The 24781-nt window shown below is 31.0% G+C and overlaps 3 protein-coding genes across 8 annotated transcripts in view; 1 reads left to right on the top strand and 2 right to left on the bottom strand.

Moving 5' to 3' along the window:
• Positions 1 to 36: 36 nt before the first annotated feature.
• LOC101503310 (uncharacterized) lies at positions 37 to 6227 on the bottom strand. The gene is made up of 3 exons (XM_004504849.4): positions 5908 to 6227; positions 4006 to 4168; positions 37 to 3874 (listed from the first exon to the last, which is right to left on the bottom strand). The coding sequence occupies exons 1-3, from the start codon at positions 6019 to 6021 to the stop codon at positions 327 to 329; spliced, it is 3825 nt and encodes a 1274-aa protein (XP_004504906.1). The 5' UTR covers positions 6022 to 6227; the 3' UTR covers positions 37 to 326.
• Positions 6228 to 7430: 1203 nt separating this feature from the next.
• LOC101502776 (uncharacterized) lies at positions 7431 to 12260 on the bottom strand. 3 transcript variants are annotated; one of them, XM_004504848.4, is made up of 6 exons: positions 11857 to 12260; positions 10531 to 11536; positions 10202 to 10398; positions 8400 to 8436; positions 8230 to 8297; positions 7431 to 8104 (listed from the first exon to the last, which is right to left on the bottom strand). In XM_004504848.4, exons 1-6 carry the CDS (start codon positions 11952 to 11954, stop codon positions 7660 to 7662), a joined length of 1851 nt encoding a protein of 616 aa, XP_004504905.1. In that variant the 5' UTR covers positions 11955 to 12260; the 3' UTR covers positions 7431 to 7659. The 3 variants fall into 3 exon arrangements, with proteins under 3 accessions (XP_004504905.1, XP_027191242.1, XP_004504904.1); XM_027335441.2 differs by having other exon boundaries at positions 7431 to 8125; positions 10202 to 10350; XM_004504847.4 differs by having other exon boundaries at positions 7431 to 8125; positions 11857 to 12258.
• An 11233-nt stretch (positions 12261 to 23493) lies between these two features.
• LOC101501516 (calcium/calmodulin-regulated receptor-like kinase 1) overlaps positions 23494 to 24781 on the top strand; it is a 4497-nt gene continuing 3209 nt past the window's right edge. Inside the window, exons 1-2 of one of the 4 annotated variants that reach the window (XM_004504843.4) lie at positions 23494 to 23645; positions 24161 to 24514. In XM_004504843.4, coding sequence (XP_004504900.1) covers positions 24201 to 24514 — 314 coding nt within the window. In that variant the 5' untranslated portion in view covers positions 23494 to 23645; positions 24161 to 24200. The other 3 variants (XM_012717009.3, XM_027335784.2, XM_073370533.1) reach the window with 3 other exon arrangements.

Raw genomic sequence — 24781 nt, 5'->3', positions numbered from 1 at the left:
AATATATGAAAGGCGGCATTCATGTAAGGAGTTAGCTGTAGAAATTTCCTTATTTAAAACATCAAACATAACCTCATAATACAACATTGATTCTCTTCATGTTTAGAATCACATTTACAAATGTAACATATGGATGGCCGTGTATATATTCATCGACATTTATAAATATAGCAAACATGCATGTAATGGATTATGGATGGAGCAATGTGCTGTGCACCTTCTAGTACTCCTTCAATGAAAATTCACAAATTAAGCTAATAAAGAAAAACTACCAGCTTGAACAAAGGAGGACTTTGCACCTTGAAGTAGCAATATTGACTTCATCATCACCCAGATGTTAATGAATTCAGCTTCTTTTCATACATTTTGGCACGTCGAAGAGCATCTAAAGCTTCAGCTTGTTTTCCAGATCGTTTCAAACTAACTGCTTTCAGTTTTTCTTCTTTGACTCTTTCTTCCAGCTGAATTTTCTCTTGATTAGAGTTATCTATTTTGACAATGGATTTCTTCACAGTCTCTTGTTTTTCTGGGCTTTTCTTGGATACAACACCTACATCTTCAAGTCCAACAGCTTTCAGAGCAGATAAGAGTTGAGGATCAAGAAAATCTTCAATAGTCACATCATCTACTGCATCTGACTTATTGGCATCATGAGCAGACAACTCTTCCAACTGGGTTTCAATTGCCTTTGCTCGTTCAAACTCAGCTTCTGCTTCCTCGGTTCGGCCCTCTCTCCGTAGCTTTAGCGCTTGACGTTTGTGTGCCAGCGACTCCTGTTGCAACTTGAAGCGATCACGACTAGTCAATGGTTTAACAGAGGAGTTTGATGAATCTTGTTTCTTTTGCATGGCATTTGATGCATTGGAAACATTGCTGGTGGAGGCAATATTTGGCTGCCTATTTCCCTCCTCCAACCTTTTCTCCAACAGCTTGGCCTGTCGGAGATCCTCCCTGGCCTCAGTTAGTTTTCCTTCTCTTTTCAAAGCAACTGCCTTCCTTTTAAGAGCCAAAATTTCTTGACGCAAGGAAAGATCGTCTTGAGAAGCATTATCTAGATCGGCATTCGACTGGCTTGTGTTTGGCTTTTGATCAACATCATTCACTTCTTTTCTTCTTTGAGCTGCAATGTTGTTTTTATATATCTGCTCTTGGCTGAGATTCACTGAAGAGTCCAAATGAATAGTAGGACCCACTTGAGATGAATTAGCTGAACCAACTTTATATTCTTCCTTTTGTTTTTGGGACAATATTTCAGAACTGCTACAACCATCACCGGTAAGTAAATCTGGCATATGCATAGAGTGGCCAGTTGAGGAGCTATGACCTATGATTTTTTCCACTTTCATCCTTTTCGCAAGATTTTCACTTGAAACACTCGACTGAGAAGGTATTGGATGCTTATCATCTGCAAAATGAGAGGTTGCAGGACCTAAATTATCTGGCTTCCTTGAGAAAGGAACATTTGTTTTGTCGTCTATTCTTTCTAAACCGATTGCTGACTCAACATCATTCTTAAGTGAACCAACCACAGAGGAGGCTGAAGTATTATCCACTTCAGCAGCAACTCCCCAACTTCCATGTCTTTCCTGGCTCTCAAAATCTTCCATTTGGGTTTCCAGATTCTTAGCCATTCTTAAAATTTCCTCAGCCTCATCTATTTCTCCCTTGCGCCTCAAAGCAAGTGCCTTTCTTTTCAATTGTAAGAGTTCTCTTTGAATTTCCCCTTTGTTCCTTGAAGCTGTAACAGTAATGTCTGAAGAGGAATTAAGTGCAGATGGGTCTACAGTATGTTTAAACCTACTAGTAGCTTCCTTAACTGGTTCGTTTTTTATGATCCCAGGCTCAGATGAGTCATCCTTCCACCCTAGATTAGTAAGCAATGAATTCAATGCGGGATCATGCATATCCTCTTCTGAAACAACCACATCCCTCTCTTCATCAATTGCCGTTTCAACTGGAGAATTGAAGAGTTCTTTCTTCATAGTAGCCTCAACCTGCACGTTATTCTTCAGAGCATCCATCTCTTCTATCTTGGCTTCCAATGTTTTGGCCATTTTAAGAACTTCCTCCGCATCTTCAGCCTTTCCTTCCCGCCTTAGAGCAAGGGCCTTTCTTTTTAAGCTCAAGAGTTCCCTCTGAATTTCAGCATTACTTCTTCTTGGTACTTCAAAGAGGACATTTGTAGAATGCTTACTTAGAGAAGTATCATCTATTGGAATAAAATTATCATCATATTTCTTCGAAAGCTTGCTAGAAGAATTTGAAGGTTTATCCTTGTCATCATTCCAACCCAAGTCCGTAAGGAGTGAAAGATATGTTGGATCAGACATGTCTTTATCTGTTACATCATCTTCATTTCCTTCCTCAACTGGTGGATTTCTACTCATATCACCAAGCCTTTGTGCTGCATGTAAGACATTGTCGGTATTCAGCAATGATGATTTATGACTCGGAGCATTATCCATCTCCAGCAGCTGATGCTCAAGAACTGCACCCTTCCGCATTTCTTCTTCTGCTTCATTCATTTTCCCTTCCCTTCTCAATGTGAGAGCCTTCTTTTTTAAATTCAAAAGCTCTCTTTGAATCATCAACCGGCTTTTTGGTGCCACAGTGGAAGCAGCATTGTTAGTGGCATTATTAGCTTTCTCATCCAATTGAATAGAATCAGATCCATCATTGTCATCAGACCCAATGTTGTTGAAGTCCCTTTCTAATAACTTCGCCTTTTTCAATATCGCCATTGCTTCTTCAGTATTACCAGCTCGCTTTTGATTAACAGCCTCTCTTTTCAAAGACTGGATTTCACTAAGCAATGCTTTTTTGTCAAAGGTTTGAGATTTGGAAAATGTATTTTCAGGTTCAGTCCAACCTAGTGATTCCAAAGCAACAGCTAACTCGGGGTCCATCATATCCTCATCAGTCACTTCTAAATTACCATCAAGATTATCAGAAATGCCCAAGAGATTATCAAAATCAAAACCATGCTCATGACCATGCACATTTGAAAATTCTTTATCATCATTATCCATGCCACGTATTAACGCTGATAGCTCATCATCAGAATCTTCGGCATCAGCAAGGAGTTCCTGTTCTTCCAGTTGCTTTTCTAAAATTTTTGCTCTTTTTAATTCCTCTTTAGCTTCTGCAAGCTTACCCTCACGCTTCAACGTTAGAGCCTTCTTTTTCATAGCAACAACCTCAGTCTTGTCGATCCCGCTTCCCTTTACTTCACCTGTCTTTGCAAAGGTTTCTCCAACTAATGAAGAGAGTTCACCCTCCAAACTCAAGTTTGCCGACTTTCTGTCTTCTTTGTGTAGATCCACATCAGACCATCCCAGCTCTCTAAGTTCTGAAGTAAGATCATCCTTATCTTTACCAATCTGAGTAAGTGACTTTGTTTTTCTGCCAGACTCTACAGGAATATCCCTGTTATGCATATCAGACATGTTTCCAGAAGGCAATAACTTTTTCCGAGCCTTCCTTAGTTGAATTTCCAAAGCATCAGCCTGCCTCTCAAGCTCCTTCCCTCTCTTAAAAGCTCTCAAGGCTTCCTCAGATTTCCCATCTCCTTTTAGAATCTTATACTTACTTTTTTCCGCCAAAGCTTGCTGACGTAACTCATCAGGAGTGGTGGATCCCACATCAATACCCAAAGTATTAGTCCTTTCATTTGATACAATCTTTTGTACATCTACATCGTCATGATTGGAAAATCCTTTAGTACTTGAAGAAGATGCAACACCAACAGATCTTTGGCCACTACGACCTTTGTCACTAGTTGACTGCTTTCCTGATGAAAGGAGGAGATCCTCGTTTTGACCAAGAATCTGAGTCAAAATTTCATCTTCATCTTTAGGTGCTGATTTCAAGCTTCCTGGAGAAATTGGAGTAAATATTCAAAAGTATGGAACTGTATAGTAATAAAGAAGCAAAATGCAAGAGTGATACTCTAACACAAACAAGCACAGGTTCATAGTCATGATTTTAACAAAAATGGGGGAATACCTCTCCCAGCCCTCCGTCCGTATCGCATCTCAAACCGTGCTGCCTCTTCTAGCTTCTTACAAGGTTCACATATACGTACAGGCGAATCACCCTGTCCACGTAAAACCATTCTTTGTTGGGAACAACTGTTGCAAAACAAGCCCCCGCACCTTCTACAGTGGTGCTGAAAAATAAAAATTATTTTTCCAAAAATTAATTGGGACAAAGGATTCAGTTTGAGTTTAATCAGATTATAATAAGCAAACATGGAAGATCATCTTCCAGTATCTCACTTTTAATATAAAATCATGGAATTACCAAACATATTATTTGTTTATTTTTACCAAAGATTCCATGAAGCTTAAAGTTTGATCAAAATTAAAACTGAGTAACATAGAAAACACGGAGATTTATCCCATCTAAGGGAAGTTACATGTGGAATTACAGATGGAAATATGTCAACCACACATCAATTGCCTTATGACTTACTCCCTTGGGACTTCAAATATAAATAAAAAATAGAACATATCTTGTAATCTAAAATATAAGCAGAACCCAACTATTTTTACCATATTTAACGTTATCATTGCCAAAGTAACTTTTAATTAATATTCTCATTAAACAAATTTTTATAGAAAATTTAATGAAAAGAAAGGGTAGCTTGGAGAACGCAACTTTGTTATTACATTTGCTAACTGATATTTTTAATCAGTGATGTTAAATGGCCGCCATGGAGGAATAGCATGGCAGATTTTTTTACAACTTCCAGAGGCAATTTGTGAAGGGATGCCCACCAAGGGAGGTTTTTTGCCTTCAATCATATTTTCCATCCACAACACTGTTCTCGATTAGTGTGCATTTAATTATTTTTGCTTATATTTGAGTTCAGATAGAGTGGTCAACATTAAATCTAGACCAAATCAGACTTATATACTAAATAAACTAGGACAAGGCTTTTTCAAAAGTCTATTCAGCTAAAAAGGCAAGACTTCAGACCATCCTAAAACCTTTAAACCCAACAAAATCGACCTACTCAAGCATATTTATACTGAACGTGTGAGCTTATATAGAGATAGCCTTATCACTTATTTTAAGGTCATGTATTAAAAAAAGAACTATATAGAGAAAATAGATCAAGCTTAGGTGTTAGATTTGATATACAGGTAGAAGAAAATATTTCAGCCTAATCTATTTCCACTCCTGCGTGCAATGCACAAAGGTGTGGAACAAAACCGGTATCACCGGGCATGGAAAATTCATTCTCACTAACTTTATATTAATTAACAGGAGATAAATCCCGTACACATGCTCCTAGCCTCCTAAGAGGAAAATGAGCAGCAAATGACCAGATATTAAACAATGCTTCATAGAGCAAAGAAACATTATAAACTATTTGACTGTAGTTAGTTTTCTTGAAAACAAGAAATTACTCTTGTTAGCAGCAATCTAAGCTAGGATTAAATTAGCTGCAATCTACTTCATCATTATAGACAACCAAAGTCTCCTACTATCACTGAAAACAACCAATAATAATATTAAGAAAATGAAAATCAATCAGCAAAAACAAAATAACCCCCAACTATCAGCCACTTTTGAAGAAGAACAAAAAACTATAAAAAAAGATGTTAAATGATAAATACACACAATCTTCAATCAAACACAAAATCCATAAACCAGCTAGCAGAACCATATAAGAGACAAATATTCATTACTGCATGAATAAATGAGTGAGAACTTAACGATACCCTTATAAAATTAAAAATCCAAGAAGGAAACTAAATATTAGGTTATCTCTCTAATTGAAAAAAGTTGAAACATTTAACATTGCCTCTTTCCCCCGCCACCATAAAAAAGGAGGGCGAAGTGAATAAACGGATCATATGCATAAGATGAAACAGTTGTAATAATGGTGTTACTGTTAACCTTGCGATTGATGAAGGTAAACTGAACGGAACATCCCTGGCAATTAGATGCATCAACAACCCAATTATTTCCTCGCATCGAAGGCTTTGGTGGCAACCCGATCTTCTCCAACATAATGATCACTATCGATCTCAAAGACAGAAAGAAAAAACAAAGGTGCAAAAATAGTGCAGTGGAAAAGTGGTGAAATAAATAGTAAGGATTAACGGAGAAGAAAAACGATGATGAAATTGAAATTGAAGATGAAGATGACCATGACAAAACGAGCTCACGATTTCGGTTCCTGCACGCCGAGTTGCTGCAAATTGTCAAGTATAATACGTCGTCGTTTTTGCTTTATTTTACTTTATATTGGATTTCTTTTTTCTCAGCCCAAATATATTACTATAATTTAGGTCCAAAATGAGAATATTGTTGAGTTTCTTTTAGCACCCCTATTATTTCTGATACATCTCTCGCTGCCTAAATGACTAAATTTAATATTTTTCTAACATGACACCTTTTTTTTCTTGGAAAATAAAACTTTTCATAGCTATGCTTTTGAAATGCATAATATTCTTTCAAAAAAAACTTTTTAAGTATATGTTTGTTAGTTTAATGGATATTCATGTTTGTGAGTTTAATGGATATTTCTTGAGGGTATAGCAAATTTTATATATCATTCGATCATCTACTATATTACCATGTAAATGTTTATTGAGATATTTAAAAAAATAATATAATGGTGAAATATGATTGTTAGAACCAAATTTCCTAGTCCTTTTGTAGGTGCTTGTATGTGGTTGAGAAAATCACCCATGTGAAATTTAATTGAGGTTAGCTCAAACAGTAATTTTTTAAGTTTTATCGAATTATTGAATTATACGGTTTCCTTTCTTTGGTTATTTGACTTACTCTTTTAGAAAAATAAATAACAATGAACACATTATTGAATGGTGTAAGAGTTCTAAGTCATACATATCATTATCAATATAAGTTTCTTTTTGAAAGGATTATCAATGTAATTTTTTAGTAGCCCAATTGTTGAATTATAACTATTGATTGTCTTAATTGTGTCAAATCTTGTTCAAAATTAATACTGAGAAATGCAATCAAGAGTTTTTATATTTCAGTGTGCATGTGACATTATTTTTAACATTTCTTAATATTATTGAATAAATATTTTGTTAATATAAATATCATGTATGATATGTATAATTGTAAATTCCAATCCAACAATAAAATTTAAAATTCAATCATCTAATCAAAATAATACTACTAAATAGTATATAATTATAAGTGATAAAATTGTATACGAATTTAATTATTAAAAGAAAATAAAAACATAAACATAAACATGGAATAAGGTGAGAACTACAAAATTATTTTAGAATTTGAAATCCCTAATCAATAAATAACCCAAGATAGCAGCTAGACGAGTAAGCTAAAACGAACAAATTATATCCTATAATCATGCTTTTTCTCCCCTCTCACCACAAAGACTAAGTAAAAAAAAAGTGTGTTGGTAGCAAATGATAAGTGTCTTGAAAAAGAAGAAAAACATGGCAATTGTAAATTGACATTGTCATAAGAAATGCATCACAATTTGTAACTATCAACTGTTTTAATTGTCTTCACTCAAGTTCATGAACGAGAGGAAAATAACTAAAACTACAATCACTTCATGGAATGATCAGCAATTCCATAGTTTGCATAAATCAAATGCTGTCTCTAAGAGAAGTCTCCAATGAACCCCAAATTTCCACCAAACACTTAATAACCATTGATCTGAGGCCTTGAAGTAGGACCAACAAGCCGCGAAAAGGGCATTTGTGTCCTTCCAGTGTTCAAACCCCTCTGACCCGAAAACCTATCATTTACTTTGGGATCTGATACAGATTTGGAGAATGCTTGTGCAAGTTCAACGGCTGAAGCTGCTCTACCATGGCGTCCGCCAGCTGCACCTTGAGATGATTCCACCGGCTTGCGCCATGTTTCAGGTGAAGGTTGCCTCTCAGAGACTTGCTGCCTATCGGTCTCCCTTGAGTTTCTCCGATTACTATCACCAGCACGCCAATTCTTCCTCTGTCCAAGAACCCTCTCGCCATCTACCTTTTGCTCCTTCCTTTCTGGTTTTCTGCCTGTTCTTTGATTGAGACCATCCTCGGTTTTTTCACCATATCGACTCTGGATTGAATGATCATGAAGTTTCTCGGACCTAGGAATATTTTGTTCAACCCTTCACAATGCATAATAATTGATTGAATAGCATTGAATCAGACTGGGACACCGATTGAGTCATCTAGAATCTCACATACAAACAAACCAAAAACTAGTTCTTACCTATTTGAATTCTCAACCACATCATAGTTTTTTATTGCAACGTCATCAACCCCTCGCTCCTTCAAAACCTGATGGAAAGATGAGTAACATTAAATGATGAGTAGTTGCATTTAGCACTATATGAGAGGATAAACATGTAACCAGGCCAATAAATAAATGAGAGGACTTACTAGTTCTCGAGGGCGAGCTCCACCGAATAAAGCATTCCTGAAACATTTGCATCAGTTGTTCCATTATTAAACAAGATGCGTTGGATAATTAAACAAATAAACTTGCTGAAAGCAGCAGCCATGCATATCAAGCATTTACCAAAAGATTCAAGATGAAATTAAGAGATCACAAAGTTTGACATAATCAGTAGTTTTCGGTCCTTAATATTCACTTGCTTTGAAACAAAAACAGAATTTAGAACCCTTCAAATTGGCAGGTCAGGAACACAGTAAACACGTTTCAAGAATCCCAAGAGATGCTAATTTGTTAAAGGGGTCGGGACATGTAAAGTAGGCAATGATTGAGAAACAGCAGGGTTAGATATATGTATTGTTCTTGATCTCATACTAAAATCGTTGTATTTCCAAATAACATGTGCCACATTGCACTTGATGATAACTGAAACGTAAGCATGCATTCACCATAGTAAGCATCACCGGCAACCATATCCATAACAACAATTCACAACAGCAAACATGAAACATTATGACAAGAATAAAAGCACATATATGACAATGTTATTGGAATTGAAACTCTTAGGATCTGGGTTTAAAATCCAAAATGGCACTGTTTAATTGTTTTTCAACCCCTTGGTTAAGAAAAATAAAGGGTATAAAAAGCATGAAATTTGGAGTCTAACGGCCCAATTTCAATTCGAAAGTCATTTCCAAGAACAAAACAAGCCCTAACTAAGCCTAGTCATCCTAAAGCAAATAAATATTGTGGACATTCAACACACTTTGATAGATTCAAGTGACAAATCTAATAAAAGTCTTTTAAGACTTATAATCAATTAACCGCTGTTCTGTTCCTCCTTTGTCCACCTTTTAATATTTCCACAATTCCAACTTAATGGACAATAAGAATGGGGAAGTTAGCATGACCCCACCCTAACACACACATATACACAAATAAGGGTTTAGAAATACGCATAACTCCCCATTCGTTAAATAAAATTTTGAAGATTTTTAGAAATTATAACTTGTCATTTCTTATGTATTTTAGGAGTATGGGTGTTTGTATCTGTGTGGTGAGTGTTTAAGACTTTAAGTGTTGCTGTTTAGTACAAATGATTTTGTCCGAAACACTCAGGAAACCCGTATAACCAATCAGAGGGGAAGAATCAGCAGATGACAATACAGAAACAGAAGAGTGGGAAGTAATATCGCCATTCAAGAAAAACCATGTAATCCTTCATGATTTTTGAGCTAAATTAATCCGTACATTTAGCATTTATGCAAGTGTTGGGAACTTGAGATCAAATCTTCCTACATTATTCTTGATCATGCCAAAAGATATATTAGTTGTAGAGAAGGAGAATCTCATTTCTCATAAAGAAAACATGCAACCTCAAACTCACATGACGCAAATATTCTTTACTTTGCCATAGGGCACAGACAACCTTATTCTCTAACTATTCATTATATAAGTGGCTAGTATGTACTTTTCAACTTGACCTGATATATGACCTGGCCTGAAAAGCTGAGTATGCATGTATCTTCCAAATTCAGTAATTTGAAAGTATTAGGATTATTTGGATCGGGGTTTTGAGACTGAGTTATGGCGGTCACTCTTTGTGACCTTCATTAACCATAGCAAATTTTCTATATCTTTAGCCTGTGGAAGTAGGCGTATGGCTACAGTTCATGGTAGGTTGAACCAACTAGCATTATTAAAAGGAGAACATATCTGACACAACCACCACAAAATAAATATATAACACACTGAAAAACTTCTCAACCCACTGTCTCATGAAACTGACCTGTCTCTTTCATTGTTTCCTTCCAACTGTTCTTGGACCTCAGATCGAGGCTTCAGAGGTTTCAGGTTCAGCTTTGGGCGCTGTCCTGGATCCTTCCCACTCTCAGTTCCAGCCGATACAGGCCTCACAAAATTGGCCAGTCCATGTCCCTGATAAACAGTTTCAACACGGCTAGGATCATTAACTTGACGATATCCCTAACATGGAGAGAAAATGAGTGAGTTCAAAATGTGAATAAAATAATGATTAAAAAATTAAATCAAAACCACCTCTGCCAAAAAAAAAGTTCTCCTGAGGAAGGGAATCTCATAAGTTGAATATGTGACTACCTGCGGATGTTCTGTAATAGAAGGTTCTGAACTTTCAAGTGGCTTTGTTCTTGGAAGCAACTTCAATTTAGGTCGCTCAATTGGTTCAGAAGCTATCGGCTGCTGCAATTCAGAGCCAACAACTTTGCCATCAGTTCGGGCAGGCAGAACCCCATCAGAAAACTGAGCTACACTTCTTGTCCGTACATCTGAATACTTAGAAACCCCAGACCTTTCATGTTCGAATAATAACTCATTCCTACCACCTTGCATCTGGTTATCAATACCTAAACCCCTTTCAGCATGTCTTGCTAGCATTTCATCACAATGCTCCTTTTCACCTACTGTATTCATCCTATTGTAAGGAATATTGCCATTAATAAATCCACGTGGTCTATTATTCTCCACTTCGGAAGATCTAACCACCTCAGCATCAGTCTGATATTGGACTGCCTTAGACTGCCATCTACCCGAAGACACCTTATCAAGGGCACTTGCATGCGCCAACTTGGAAACAGCATTAGCACTAGACCAAGCAGATTGCTCTGGCTCAACAGCACCAGCAACCTCCTTCCTCATCGACCACGCATTTGGATAACCGCCACCACCAGCAGCACCAGTTGATCCATGCTCTTTACTACCTCCAAAACTATGGGAACTAATTCCCACATGAACTGTCTCAGAAACCCTTGCTGAGTACGAATTAACACTCTCAACAGGAGACACTGGAGCCACTTGCCTACTCAACGAACTCCCGCGAATCACTTCAACACGAGAAGACAGAGGAGCACGGATGCTCTCATCACTAATTGTTCTTCGTGGGGCCGAATTACCATCCAACGGCTTCCTCTCATCCTCATCAAAATTCCTGCCAATTGGGGCAGTGTGTGGGAGAAACGGTGATTTGTCATCATAATGCCTAGTTGCCGGGGATGTGTGGGGCCGAGACCAATGATCCGGCCGCCCCATCGAGGTCCCCCACGATGCAGACCGATCATAACCAGGACGATCTGAAGTCCTCACAGTTCTGTGCAAAAACCAAAAAAAGAAAAACAATACACAAACTGTAAATCATCACACTCACTTTACATAACCAGATCCATCAACTTAAACAACTCGTCACACCAAAAGAATTAAAAAAACATACACAATTAAAAGTCATAGATCTAATTAAAATAATTTCTCTCTCAAATATCGAAATCAATATTTTCATCGCACAGCCACAGTATTAATAAGAATACCCATTAGCAAATAAATGAAATAAAAATCAAACTAAACGAAAAGATTAAAAATTTAATCATTGAAATTAAATTAATGAAAAGAATAATAAAAGGGGGTGAAACTTACACGCCGGGAGCAGAAGGGAGAGGGAGATCAGAGGGTATAGAACCGCCATGGAAGTCCTTGAGCGTCATAGTGCTTCCACTGACTTTCTTCTTCGACATTCTCCCCCTTCTCCTTCTCACCCTCAACCTCAAAAATTAAAAAAAAAATACAAAAAAGAAAAAAAGAGAGAGAAATCGTAAATTTCAGGCTAGTTTTTTGTTGTTGATTAGGAATGAATAAAGCAAAGGAGAGAAAATTAAAAATTAAAAACAAAAAGGGGGGAAAGTGAAGAACGAAAGGCAAAGAGTTGGAAGAAATAGGTATAAGAAGACGAAGAAGGAAGAAGCACGATTGGTGATATTTTGGGTGCCAAAAAAATAAAAGGAACGAAAGTGAAGAGAGTGAGAAAAGACGATGATGAATGAGAATTATTATTTGATTAATTTTGTGCAAATTTTTCGTTTTTTGGGTGAAGAGGGAGTGCTCCTGTGTTTTACGGTTTACTATAGTTGTCCGTGCGATGTTTGCCACGGAAGAGGAACATAACTTTCTCGTCGTTGGATCAGATACAACGTGGAAATTCTAGATTGTGTCTTGTGCTAAGGACAGGTGGTGGCTTAGTATTGGGTGCTAGTTTTTCACTTAAAAAAATCATTCTCATGTTTTTAAAAGTATATTTGTGAATGGCATAAATTATCTCGGTGTATTGTGGAAAACAATTTTTCATTTACATGTAATAATATTTATGTCACATAATTAGTTTTAGAATAACTAAATAAATGTGGGATGATGTGTTAAATTGATATTAATACAAAATTGTTTTACATTAATCGTATATAATTTTTAATTCTGATTATTTAAGAAAATATTTAATAATTAACATTTTTGTTAAAAAATATTGCTCTTATACTAAAAATAATAATATTTATTCTTATTCTATAGTGATATAGTTTTCTATCTTTTGTCAAAAGGATATATAATTTTTCATTTTCTTCAAGAAGCTTCTATTGTGTAACCAAAAAAAAAAAACGAAAATTATGTTTTTACTGCGACATACAATTCATAAATATTCTTAGGAAAAAAATACTGTTTCTTTTTATCGTTCAAAAGTATATTTTTAAATACATGTATAATTTTTTTATAAGTGCATATTTTTAAATGCATGTATAATCTTTTTATAAATATAAGGAGAAAAATAAATTCTATTTTTTTAAAAAAATTGCTGATTGTACTTTTTCCATTAACATAGTTATTAGCAAACTAAGATATATACCTGTAAACCTAAATAGTTTATCACAAAAAAATATATCAATAGTTTGGCCGATCTAAAAATATATCAATAGTTTGGCCGATCCAAAAATATATCAATAGTTTGGCCGATCCAAAAATATCTACAATTAAAATGACGTTTGAATACATATTAGATAGCCAAAATAGAGGTGGTGTTGTAAAAATATGTGCAAGTATATACAATTAAATAAATAATTTAGTTTAATTTTTATAAATTATACATTCAATTAAGTTAATTAGTGAGTGGAAAAGGATAACAATAACATTCATGTGAATAAAAGATGATAAGATTAAAAATGATTAAATTATGCTAAGTTTGAGATCATATCGGTTAAAATGGATGATATATATTTTCTTTGAAATGTATAAATTATTACGATTTGTGTCATCTAAAGTGAGCAATTCACTTTAGAGAATTAAGTGGGTAATATAAATTATTGATGATCAAATAAATTGTTGATATTATGTCCACGTGCAAGATCAATTATGAGTGGTTGCGATATCAACCATTCATTCAGTTACTTTACCAACTTCTCACTTTATATGAGTGAAATTTAATTTACTAAAGGTAGGTTTGGTTGTAGCTAATGGAGGATATGGGAATGAATATTTTAAATGATATGTGTTTGATTCAATTTTTAGTAGGAGATAAAATGAGAGGGAATCAAAATCTCTAGTATAACTTATTTTGTTTTTCCTCTATTTTGGAGATTTTGGAGAAGAGATGAGAGATTCAATATAAGTAAAAAAAAATAAAAAAAATTCACCCATTAAGTTAAACGCAAATGCATTAAAATAACTATATTCTCTTTATTAAAATTAGTCTTTCCTCTAATCTCTCTTTTGTTGAATCAAACACGCAACACTTAAGTGATACAACACCTAAGTGCATAAAGTATAAGCAAATGTACTTGTCAACGGAGTGAAAAAATACAATGGTATTAAGATTCACATATGTCAACTCTTACTAAATCCATTCATTCACTTTATAGCTCTAAGTTTTGTGTGTCTATATTTAAGTTAGTTGAATGTGTTCATTAACTAAACTACTATAATATCTACTTGAAATACATCCATTAATTTTTTTAATATTTAATGAGTTGATATCTAAACTAAGTTCATCGATCTTCAAAATAAATATATGGCATAAAACATACAAAATTAAAAATGTTAAACACTAAGTAACGTCACTTAAAAATAACTACGTCATAGTTAATAAATTTCACCTAATACAACATAAATGTATTAGCTCATAATGAGCATGACAAAAAATATACACAAAAAACACGTGTATAAATCTTTTACAACTTAGAAGAAATAAACTAGAAATAATTTTAGTTGAACTTAAGAGATAAAATGATATTTCAATCACAAGGGCTCCAATTAGTAGGGGTGTTCAAAAAAACCAAAAATTAAACCAAACTGCTGAACTGAACCGAACTGGTTTTGAACTGAACTGATTTATAAAAATTGAGAACCGAACTGTTTTTGAACTGATTTTTTAAAACAAGAACTGAATCGAACCGATTTTCAGTTTAAAAAAACAAACCGAACCGGTTTTTAATTTGAAAAAACTGAACCGAATTGGTTTTTATTTTAAAAAACTTGAACCGATTTTGTTTTTTATAAGTAATTAGGGGTAATTATGTAAAATTTGGCCTATATGAACCAAAAAAACTAAGTTAAACCGGTTCGGTTCAGTTCAAAATAAAAAACCAGTTCGGTTCGATTTTTTGAAATGAAAACTGGTTCGTTTCATTTTTTCGAACTGAAAATCAATTCGGTTCAATTTTCAAACGGTTTTAGTTCAGAACTGAACTTTTTCCACACCTACCAATTAATGACACATCATGTTGATTCAATTATGTTATAAACGAATGGGAAGAAATGACAATGTCTAGAAATGTAGGTTGGAGGTAAGTGAAAGGAGAGCAGAGGCCACAATCAAACATATGATAGAGATTATCTTAAATGTTATATTTATATTGTCTCGCTTTGCTAAATAGGTTGACCCTATACTTGATCATAAAAGGAAAAAATCTGATGAATAAAAAAATATTTTATGTTCTTGCAATATGCATATGTTTTATTATTGGTGGTTTTTTCATTATTATTAATGCAAAGTATAATAGTGTATTATAGGTTGTGCACATTGTAATTATTGAAGGGTAGTATGAAAAAAATATAACTAAATTTACATTGAAAATGACACTCATTTTAAGATATTTTATTTTGTTAAAGTGACACAATGAGACTCATTATTCTCACTGACACTCGTTATTCTTACTCATCCTTTTAACTCTAACTCAACAGGGCATCCAATTATACTCAAGATTAAACTTCACACAATGACGTTGCAACACCATGCAACATATAGGGGGGGCCTTGAGGGTGTTCGAGATGTGCGGCTCCATAGGACTCCAAATTTTTATGGGCACAAGTTTTTTTTTTTTTTTTTTTTACTAAAAAATGGTGTTTTATAAGCTATGGTGTTTTTAAAAAAAATATATTTTCATATTAAAATAATTTAAAAAATACTCCCTCCGATCCTTTTTATATTATATATCAATTTTTATTGACTCAACTGTCCCTTATAAAAATGACTGAAAAAAGTATTTTATTAGGTTATAATATAATATTTTTTCACGTTCATGCCTAAATTAAACATTTAACCTTTTTTATCAACTATAAAGTTTCAACCCAAATTTCAAACATTATAAAAAAGCACCAACTCACCATCTTTTATAGGCAAGAGACAAATTTGTTAAAAATCAAATATTGAGTCGGATAAAGATTCTTTAAGAATTCATTATTTTTTATATATTGTAAATCAAACAATTGTCTCACTTAATAAAAGATTCGAGCAGTATATAACATACAAGAATATTTTTGGATTTTAGTTTTGTATAGAAAGACTTAAGTTATTTTCTTGAAAACTTGAAATTATGTTGCAAAAATCTTGAAACTTATTTAAAACTTGACCATTCTTATAATCTTGAGAGTGAAATTATGTTTCAACAATTGACTCAAAATCAATATTAATTATCTCGATTATTGTATCATTTGCTAAGAGGAGTTGTTCAAATTTGAAAATATTAAAATATTATTTACAATCGACAATGTCCTAAAATAAATTAAATAGTCTTGCGTTGAATTCAATTAAAAATAATTTTTTTTATAAAGAATCTTGATTGTAAACAGATTGTTAATGCATTTTGCAGCAAAAGAAAAATGCAATGAGAATGATATTTAAAATAAGATTAATATATGGATAGATGTTTTTAGTATTGGATGTTACAATTACATGTTTGTATCGATTGATACATGTATAATTGATTTTGCTATAATTCAGTTTTGATTTTGGCCTCTTCTGAATTTTTTCAATGCTTATGTAATCTTTAACTTTAATGCTAAAAATATTTTTAATTAAAGAAAACAAATTAATATGAAGATTTATGGGTTTTGTATTATATTGAAGATGATAATTAATTTTATGGGTTTTGTTTGAAAATTTTGTTAAATTTTTGTAAAAAAAAAAAAATTAACATTTTAAAATATAAATAATCGAAACGTTAATTGAAATTAAATTAAAAGATTAAAACGTTAATTGAAATTAAATTAAAAAACCACGACTGCTATTTAGTCTATTTGTTATTAACCAGTGTGTGACTCATACGGTTCGTATTATGCACAGACACATTTATTCTATAAATAATATTTTGTATAATTTAAATGATGTAGAATTATATGAAGGAATATATGTTATAAAATTCACATAAAAAATAAAAAAGTTCAATAAAATATGGAACTTTAAAAATTCCTCATTTTTTAATAGAAGTTTTCATTGTACAAAATTTATTTTTGCAAAAGTTCATTAGTATATTAGAATTTTTTAAATTTTATATTATTTAATACATCCACACCATGATTAGATAACACTATTCAATAATTTTTGTTTGACACTAAAGTTTAAACTATAAGTCTTTAATTTTTTCCTTGAATTATAAGACCTTAATAATATAGAATGAGCTTATTATTATTATCTAGCAATAAAATTTAAAAACTAAATTAAATTTTTTTAATCTCATTTAATACAATTATAAAACAATAAAATTTAAAAACTAAATTAAATTTTTTTGAATCTCATTTAATACAATTATAAAACGATCACGATCATTAGTATCACTCTTATTAATAATAATTTATCCATCTACATTTGTTTAAAAAAATTAAAGTGGCAAAAGACTTGACTTGTATTTGTATGTTGTGGATTTGAGCACTTCTAATCTATACAAAGTGACATAAATTTATATTATTTTGTAAGTGTTTTACGAATCGTTAGATTTTTTATACCTTAAATTTATATATCATTATCTCACCCTAAATATATATATATATATATAATTTTTTTTATATAAATAAAATATCTACTCATCAAATGGTTAATATTATGTTAGTACAAAGTTTTAATTAATATATTATAAAATTAAGTATACAATAAATTAAAAAATTAAATATTTATAAAAGGTTGAAGAAACATCATATGCATAAATACAAAACAAAAAATCACCTACACAAATATTTAGATCATATTTTTTATAACATATATTTTTAATAATGTGACTCATTTGGTGCACAAATAAATTGATTCTAAATAGAATATTTTTTAAATTTAAATTATGAAAATTATGTCAGTCGATAAACATATAAATTGTACAAGGACCTTACTTGAATATGATTTATTCTATAAGTTCGTATTATTGTGTTTTTATATTCTAAGAAGACATAAATCCAAAATATATAGATTGTATCTAAAAAAACATATTATGATAAAAATAATTCAATATTATATAAAAAGCTAGAAAAACTCTCATTTTTTTTTATAGAAGTTTTCGTTATTATTACGCCTAGAATACAACTTTTTATTTTTTAAAAAAATTAAATTATTTTTTTACATCTACACCCATTGTTCTCTATATCCTTAGACTAAGATATTCTCTCTCCCACTCTATATCTATATATAAAAAATAACTTATAAAATATCTACTCATCAAATAGTTAATATTAAGTCGTTACAAAATTAAAGATCCAAAAATTTAATTAATATATTAGAAAATTGAGTATACAATAAATTATAATATTGAATGTTTATAAAAGATTGAAGAAACATATTATGCATAAGTTAAAAAACAATCACCAACAAAAATATTTAGATAGTATATTTTTATAACTTATATCTTTATAGTAATATGACACTCGTCCATGCTCAAATAACTCGATTCTAAATATAAAATTATGTAGATTTAAATTATGAAAATTATGTCAAGTAATAGACATTTGGAATATTGTGCATAAGAAAAAAAACACAAAATGGTGATAAAATTATTCAAGTACTCCTTTTTTTATAAAAGTTATCGTAAATATTATATTTACAATACAAGTTTTAATTTTTAAACAAAAAGTAAAACTATTTTATTAGTCAACACCATTGTTCTTTATATCCTTTCTATTGGATGTTTTGGTTTGTAGTAATTTTTGTAATATTTCTGTCTTATGAGCTTTATCTTATTGCACCTTTTTTGACTATTTCTTGTAATGAGTTAGAATACCATTTATATTTTATAACTAGGTATGGAATAGGATGGGGCATAGGTGGATTTTGCCTTCTTTACCTCCTCCGCATTCGACTATTTGGAAAAACTCGTCTCCGTTTCTATTTTATAGCGAGTTTGAAATTTAGATTTACATTTTCACCCGCAACGGGGTTTGGCTTTCCCCATCCACACCAGCACTAGTTCATATATATAAAATTATAAATTTAAAAATAATATGTATTATAATTAATATAATAAAATAATTATTATTATACAATAATAAAATTAAAAAATCTTTTCTATATAAATAAAATTACAATTTTTAATATTTTAAAAAATATTAATTATATTCAATATGTATATGTATAAAAAATTTAAAAATTACTATATTGTTATTTGCGAGGAGGATTCGGGTGCGGGGTGAATATCACCATCCCTGAACCCGCCTCTGAATTTTAATTTCGAAAAACAATACGCACCCGCACCCGAACCTAATCAAAGCGAATTTTCTCCGTTCAAATCAAGCGAGTTCGAGTGAATATCCGTAAGTGTGGATTATCTTTGCTGATAAAAAATGGTTGGATAACACTTTTTTTTTTATTTTTTAAATCTAAAACCATTTTAGATTTTCATATAGTGAGTTTGAGTTGCTAGTCTTTTTGAAGGAACATAAATATAAATCTTTTTGTGTTTTCTATGAATTGCAGGAGTGGTATTTTTTTAAGGTGAATTTACTCTCTAAATGTATTCTGTATTATTTTAAATTTGTCCATATACATTATGTATTTTGTCAAACAAGGTTTTGTTAAAATATATGCAAAATACATTATATCATAGAATATTGTCAAATAAGGATTTGTATTGAACGTGCAAGATATCAAAATGTACTTGGTGATTTTTTTGGTGATATCCAACCAAATATTTCAAATTGTATTTATTTTCAATATCTTTTTAAATGATACTCACATTCTTTGTAGTTATCAAAATATATTTATCTCCGTTGTATTCACTAAATAAATTATATATAATATTTCTTTCTCGTCACACTTACATCTCTATGTGTCATTTATCAAAAGACACTATAATACACACTTCAGTTGTGCCACTAAGAATATAATCATACATTTTAAATCATAATTATTAGATGTCTAATTGTAACCTTATAAATTAAATTAAATTAAAAACTTTGTTTAAATATGTCTTTACTCCTTGCAATTATAATATTTTTTGATTTTGGTCATCATAAGTTTTTTGTTTTATTCATATACATGCAAATATAGATTCATTTTAAAATGGTAACCCAGTTCAACTTTTGTTAAAAAATTCTAACATCGTTAAGCTGACGTCACAATGTTTATTTAAGTTTTTTAATTAAAAATGAGTCAGAAATTAAAAAATTGATTATTTTTGGAAAGGAATATCAAAATTGAGAATCATAATTTCTACTGTCTCCTTTTTCTCAATTTCACCCCCTTTTCTCTCCCTCTTCTCACGACCTTTTGACCTTCGCCTTTAAAATACTATTCTACTCTATTTATGCTCAAATCGGGGTACATGCTTCTTTGTAAGCAACCAACTCAATCTCGAGTTCAACCCTCATTTCATGCAATTTCCTCAACCTCTCCTCGTAAGTATAACCAAATCCAACAATAACATCGACATAAAAACCTTTCAACCGTTTCCAACAAAAAACCAACCAACTCCACAATCTCGAAGGCACACTCCCACCAACACCTCTATACTCTTCACAATCATTGAGTAACATGGAAGAGTCAATCCTAGCCACTAACCACGAAATCTCATCCCTCACACGCAACAACTCAGTGGCCAAACCATCCAATGCACACAAACCCATTGGCCCTAATTTCCAATAATACGTTTGAGCATAAATGAAAGTAAAAAGAGTGTAATAGTATTTTAAGGGATAATGTGAGAAGATCGTGAGAAGATGGGTGAAGGTGAGAAAAAAGAAACAATAGTAGTTAGGGTTATCAATTTTGATATTCTTTTAAAAAATAATCAGAATTTTAATTTCTATTTTTTTTAATTAAAAAAAGTATAAACACATTGTGATGCCAACTTAACGGTGTTAGAAATTTTTTAACAGATGTTGAACTAAGGGACCATTTTAAAATGAATATGTATTTACAAGGATATGAATCAAACAAAAAAACTTACGATAACTAAAATAAAAAAATATTATAATTGCAAGGATAAAAAACATATTTAAACGTAGAAACTTTAATTGTATCATACAGTAAATCATGAATAGATATAAGCGTGGCAAAAAAAAATTTGATGCAATTTTTTTTAGTGAGCATAAGAGAGGTAAATGTTTTTTTAAAATTAGAAGAGGTGTGAGTATCATTCAAAGTAGAGACCAGTACAATTTTGTAGAGTAATAAATGCAATTTTCATTGTATTTGTATATAAATATAGAATCTAGATATATCCATAATACATTATATTATATTAGAGCATATTCACAAATAAGGATTTGTATTTAATGTGCAAGATATCAAAATTTACTCGGTGATTTTTTTTGTTAGGATGACCCAAAATATATTTACTTCCCTTCCCTTGACATCTCTTTAAATGACATTTACATTCTCTCTTAGATATTAAAATGCACTTATCTCTCATGTATTCACTATAAAAGTTGCGCATAACATTTACCCCAAAATATATTTACTTTCCTTCCCTTGACATCTCTTTAAATGACATTTACATTCTCTCTAGATATTAAAATGTACTTATCTCTCATGTATTTACTATAAAAGTTGCGCATAACATTTATTTTCGTCACACTTACATCTATATGTATAATTTATTATAAAGATACTAGAATACATAATCTGATTGTATCATTAAAAACATAATCATATCTTTTGAATTACAAATACTAAATAAATAGTTGTATTCTTATAAATTAAAGTATAAACTTTAGTTGTATAATATAATAAATCATAATAGATATAAGCATATCAAACAAAAAAAAATGATATAATTTTTTTTAATAAGTGTAAGAGAGATAAGTGTTTTTAAAAATTAGAGAGATATAAGTGTCATTCAAAGGGAATTCAAGGGAGGCCAATACAGTTTTCTTTAATATTTATTCATTTATTATTGTAATTGTGTAAATGGTTGCATAGAATGATGCCACGAATAAAATTTGTTGTTAAACGTATCTAAGAGTGTTTTGACTGTAGCGTAACTAATGTAAATTTCATTGTATTTGTATATGGATATAGAAATCTAGATATATACATAGTACATATATCAGATAATATTTCCAAATAAGAATTTGTTTAATGTGCGAGATATCAAAATTTACTTGGTAATTTTTTTGTTAAGCGTATCTAAGAGTGTTTTAATTGTAGCGTAATTAATGTAAATTTCATTGTATTTGTATATAAATATAGAAATCTAGATATATCCATAATAGATGTATCAGAGAATATTCCTAAGTAAAGATTTGTATTAAATTGCAAGATATCAAAATTTACTTGGTGATTTTTTGTTAGGGTGATATTCTAAATTTTATTTATTCTGATGTCTCTTTAAATGACATTCATATCTTTTCTAGTTATTAAAATAAATTTATCTCTTTTGTATTTATTAAAAAAATTATATATTTATTTTTTGTTGTCACACTTACATCTATGTGTCATTTATAAAAAAGACACAAGAATACATACTAAGGTTCTGCCACTAAGAACATAATTATATGTTTTAAATTATAAATACTAAATGTATAGTTATATCGGTACAAATTAAAGTAAAAATTTTATTTGTGTCATATAATAATAAATCATAAATAGATAGATGAAAACATGACAAAAAAAATTTTTTGATATACTTTTTTCTAAGTGAATATAAAAAGCTATCTGTTTTTTTAGAATTTGAAAAAGTGTATGTGGTATGTGTTATTTAAAGATAAATCAGGGAAGGTTAATGTAATTTTCCATAATATTTATTTATTCATCATTCATTATTGTAATTGTGTAATAGTAGTATAGAATAATACCACATTCAAAATTTGTTGTGAGTGTTGAGTAATTTATGTAAATTTTGTTGTATATAAATATATAAATTTAGATGTATGTAAATGATGGCATGACATATGATGAGATAAACATCGTGATTTATTATTTTTATTTATTTTTTAAATATTTTAATTCAATTTCCTATATTTTAATAGTGTTAAAAATGTTAATTACATTAACTGATTTTGATTTTGTGCAGGGTGTCATATTTATTAATGTTTTTAAGATACTTTATAGGAAAAATCCTATGTTCATGTTGAAAAGATATTATATTTTATAAAGAATATCAACATTTATTTTACAAGTTAATTTATAAAAATGTATTAAATTTAATAAAAAGATATAATATAATATCAAAATGTTTATGTAATATGATAGCGACATGGCATACTCTATCGAACCATTCATTATTTATAATAGTTTATAAAAAAATGCCACTATTCGCATTTCACCTGATTTTGTAAAAATCAAATAAAAAATAGATCTCAAACAAAAACTAAATTATTCGATCACGAAACAAATTTGAATATTAATCAAATAGAACCTTCTATAGCCAAATAATTGTAGAAATCAACCCACATTTGTTAAAGGTCGAATTAAGGAATTAAATAGTAAATATAATTAATTGAGAAATACATTATTTAGTAAAATTACAATTGAAGTAATAAAATATAAATATTTTGAAGGCTATTTTAGCTTTAATTTTGGATCCAAAATTCATAGCATTTGCCTTTGTTGAAAATGAAAATCCACGTCACTTGATATGAAACCGCTTTATATTTGTTTTTGTGGAAGTTGATTTCCTCTATCATTTGTCTTTACGTGTTCGCTCTCACTCACTCTCTCTGTCTCTTCGCTTAATCATGAACTAGAATAACTCGTATGGTTCTATCTCTTTCTCTCTCCTTTTATATAATGGTTCAATTTAATTTAATTTAATTTAATCTTTTCATTCTTTTTAATTATCATGTGATGTGATGTTTACTACTTTACTCTGTTTTTACACGTGTTTCATTTACTTGACGTTATCGTTGAAAAGGGTCTTATAAAAAATGTTCCTATTCCCCTTTGTAAGAAAAAATGAACCATGCATTCTATGTGTTTGTTTTTATTCTTCCTTTCTCTTTCTCTTTTGTTTTCTTCAGAGGCTGAAATTCTGTATTTATTTTTTTCACAGCAAGTTTTACTTGTATTGAGTTAAATTTTCATTTAACCATTGTATTATGTATATAGACTATATTAATTGATACTTTTAAGAAAATCAGTAAATTATGTTTGTTTAGAAAGTTAATTATCTATTTCCTATTATTTCCTTGGATTTTATTATTTTATTGCATCAATTTATCTTAAACAATATGTGCGAATCTGATTAGTTTTCTGTTTCTGAATTTTCAGGTACATTGGCAGACTCATAAGTAGATTCTCAATTTGTGAGATGAGCAGTATTCTCTTGATTTTGGCTATAGGAATAAGCATAGGCTTTGTGGTTGGAGTTGGTTTAGCATTTTCAATTTTAGTCATATTCAGGTGTGGAAGGAAGAGAATAGACGTGGAGAAGAATGGTCCTCGGAGAACCAAGTCCGTTCCTGTTCATGTCAAAGGGGTTGATTCTACTGCAGCATTATCAGACTCCAATGCGGCGCTTGAGTCGCCTAGAACATCTGAATGGAGTAACACACCTTTTTGGTTAGAAGGACTTAGGAGGAAGAATGTAGCCTCAGCATGTGGAATTCCTAAGTATTCTTTCAAGTATGTTAATTTTCATTGCACTGCTGTTTACTTGTTTATTTATTTTCAGCTACCAGAATCTCTCAGCTTCCTGAACCCTATTATTAATCATTATGATATGCTTAAGAGGAAGGTATTTGTGAGAAAATATATTTTTGAATATGGCTTCTTTGGACTGTGGAAAGAAAAGTAGACCAACAACCGTGTATGATAAAATTGAGGTAATGTGTGATACGGTAAAATACATAAAAATGTTGGGTTACTAACAATGTAGTCCAAGTGGTTAGG

The sequence above is a fragment of the Cicer arietinum genome, chromosome 6 (assembly GCF_000331145.2).
Source record: "Cicer arietinum cultivar CDC Frontier isolate Library 1 chromosome 6, Cicar.CDCFrontier_v2.0, whole genome shotgun sequence".
NCBI lineage: Eukaryota > Viridiplantae > Streptophyta > Magnoliopsida > Fabales > Fabaceae > Cicer > Cicer arietinum.
This window is presented reverse-complemented; position numbering and strand designations above follow the sequence as displayed.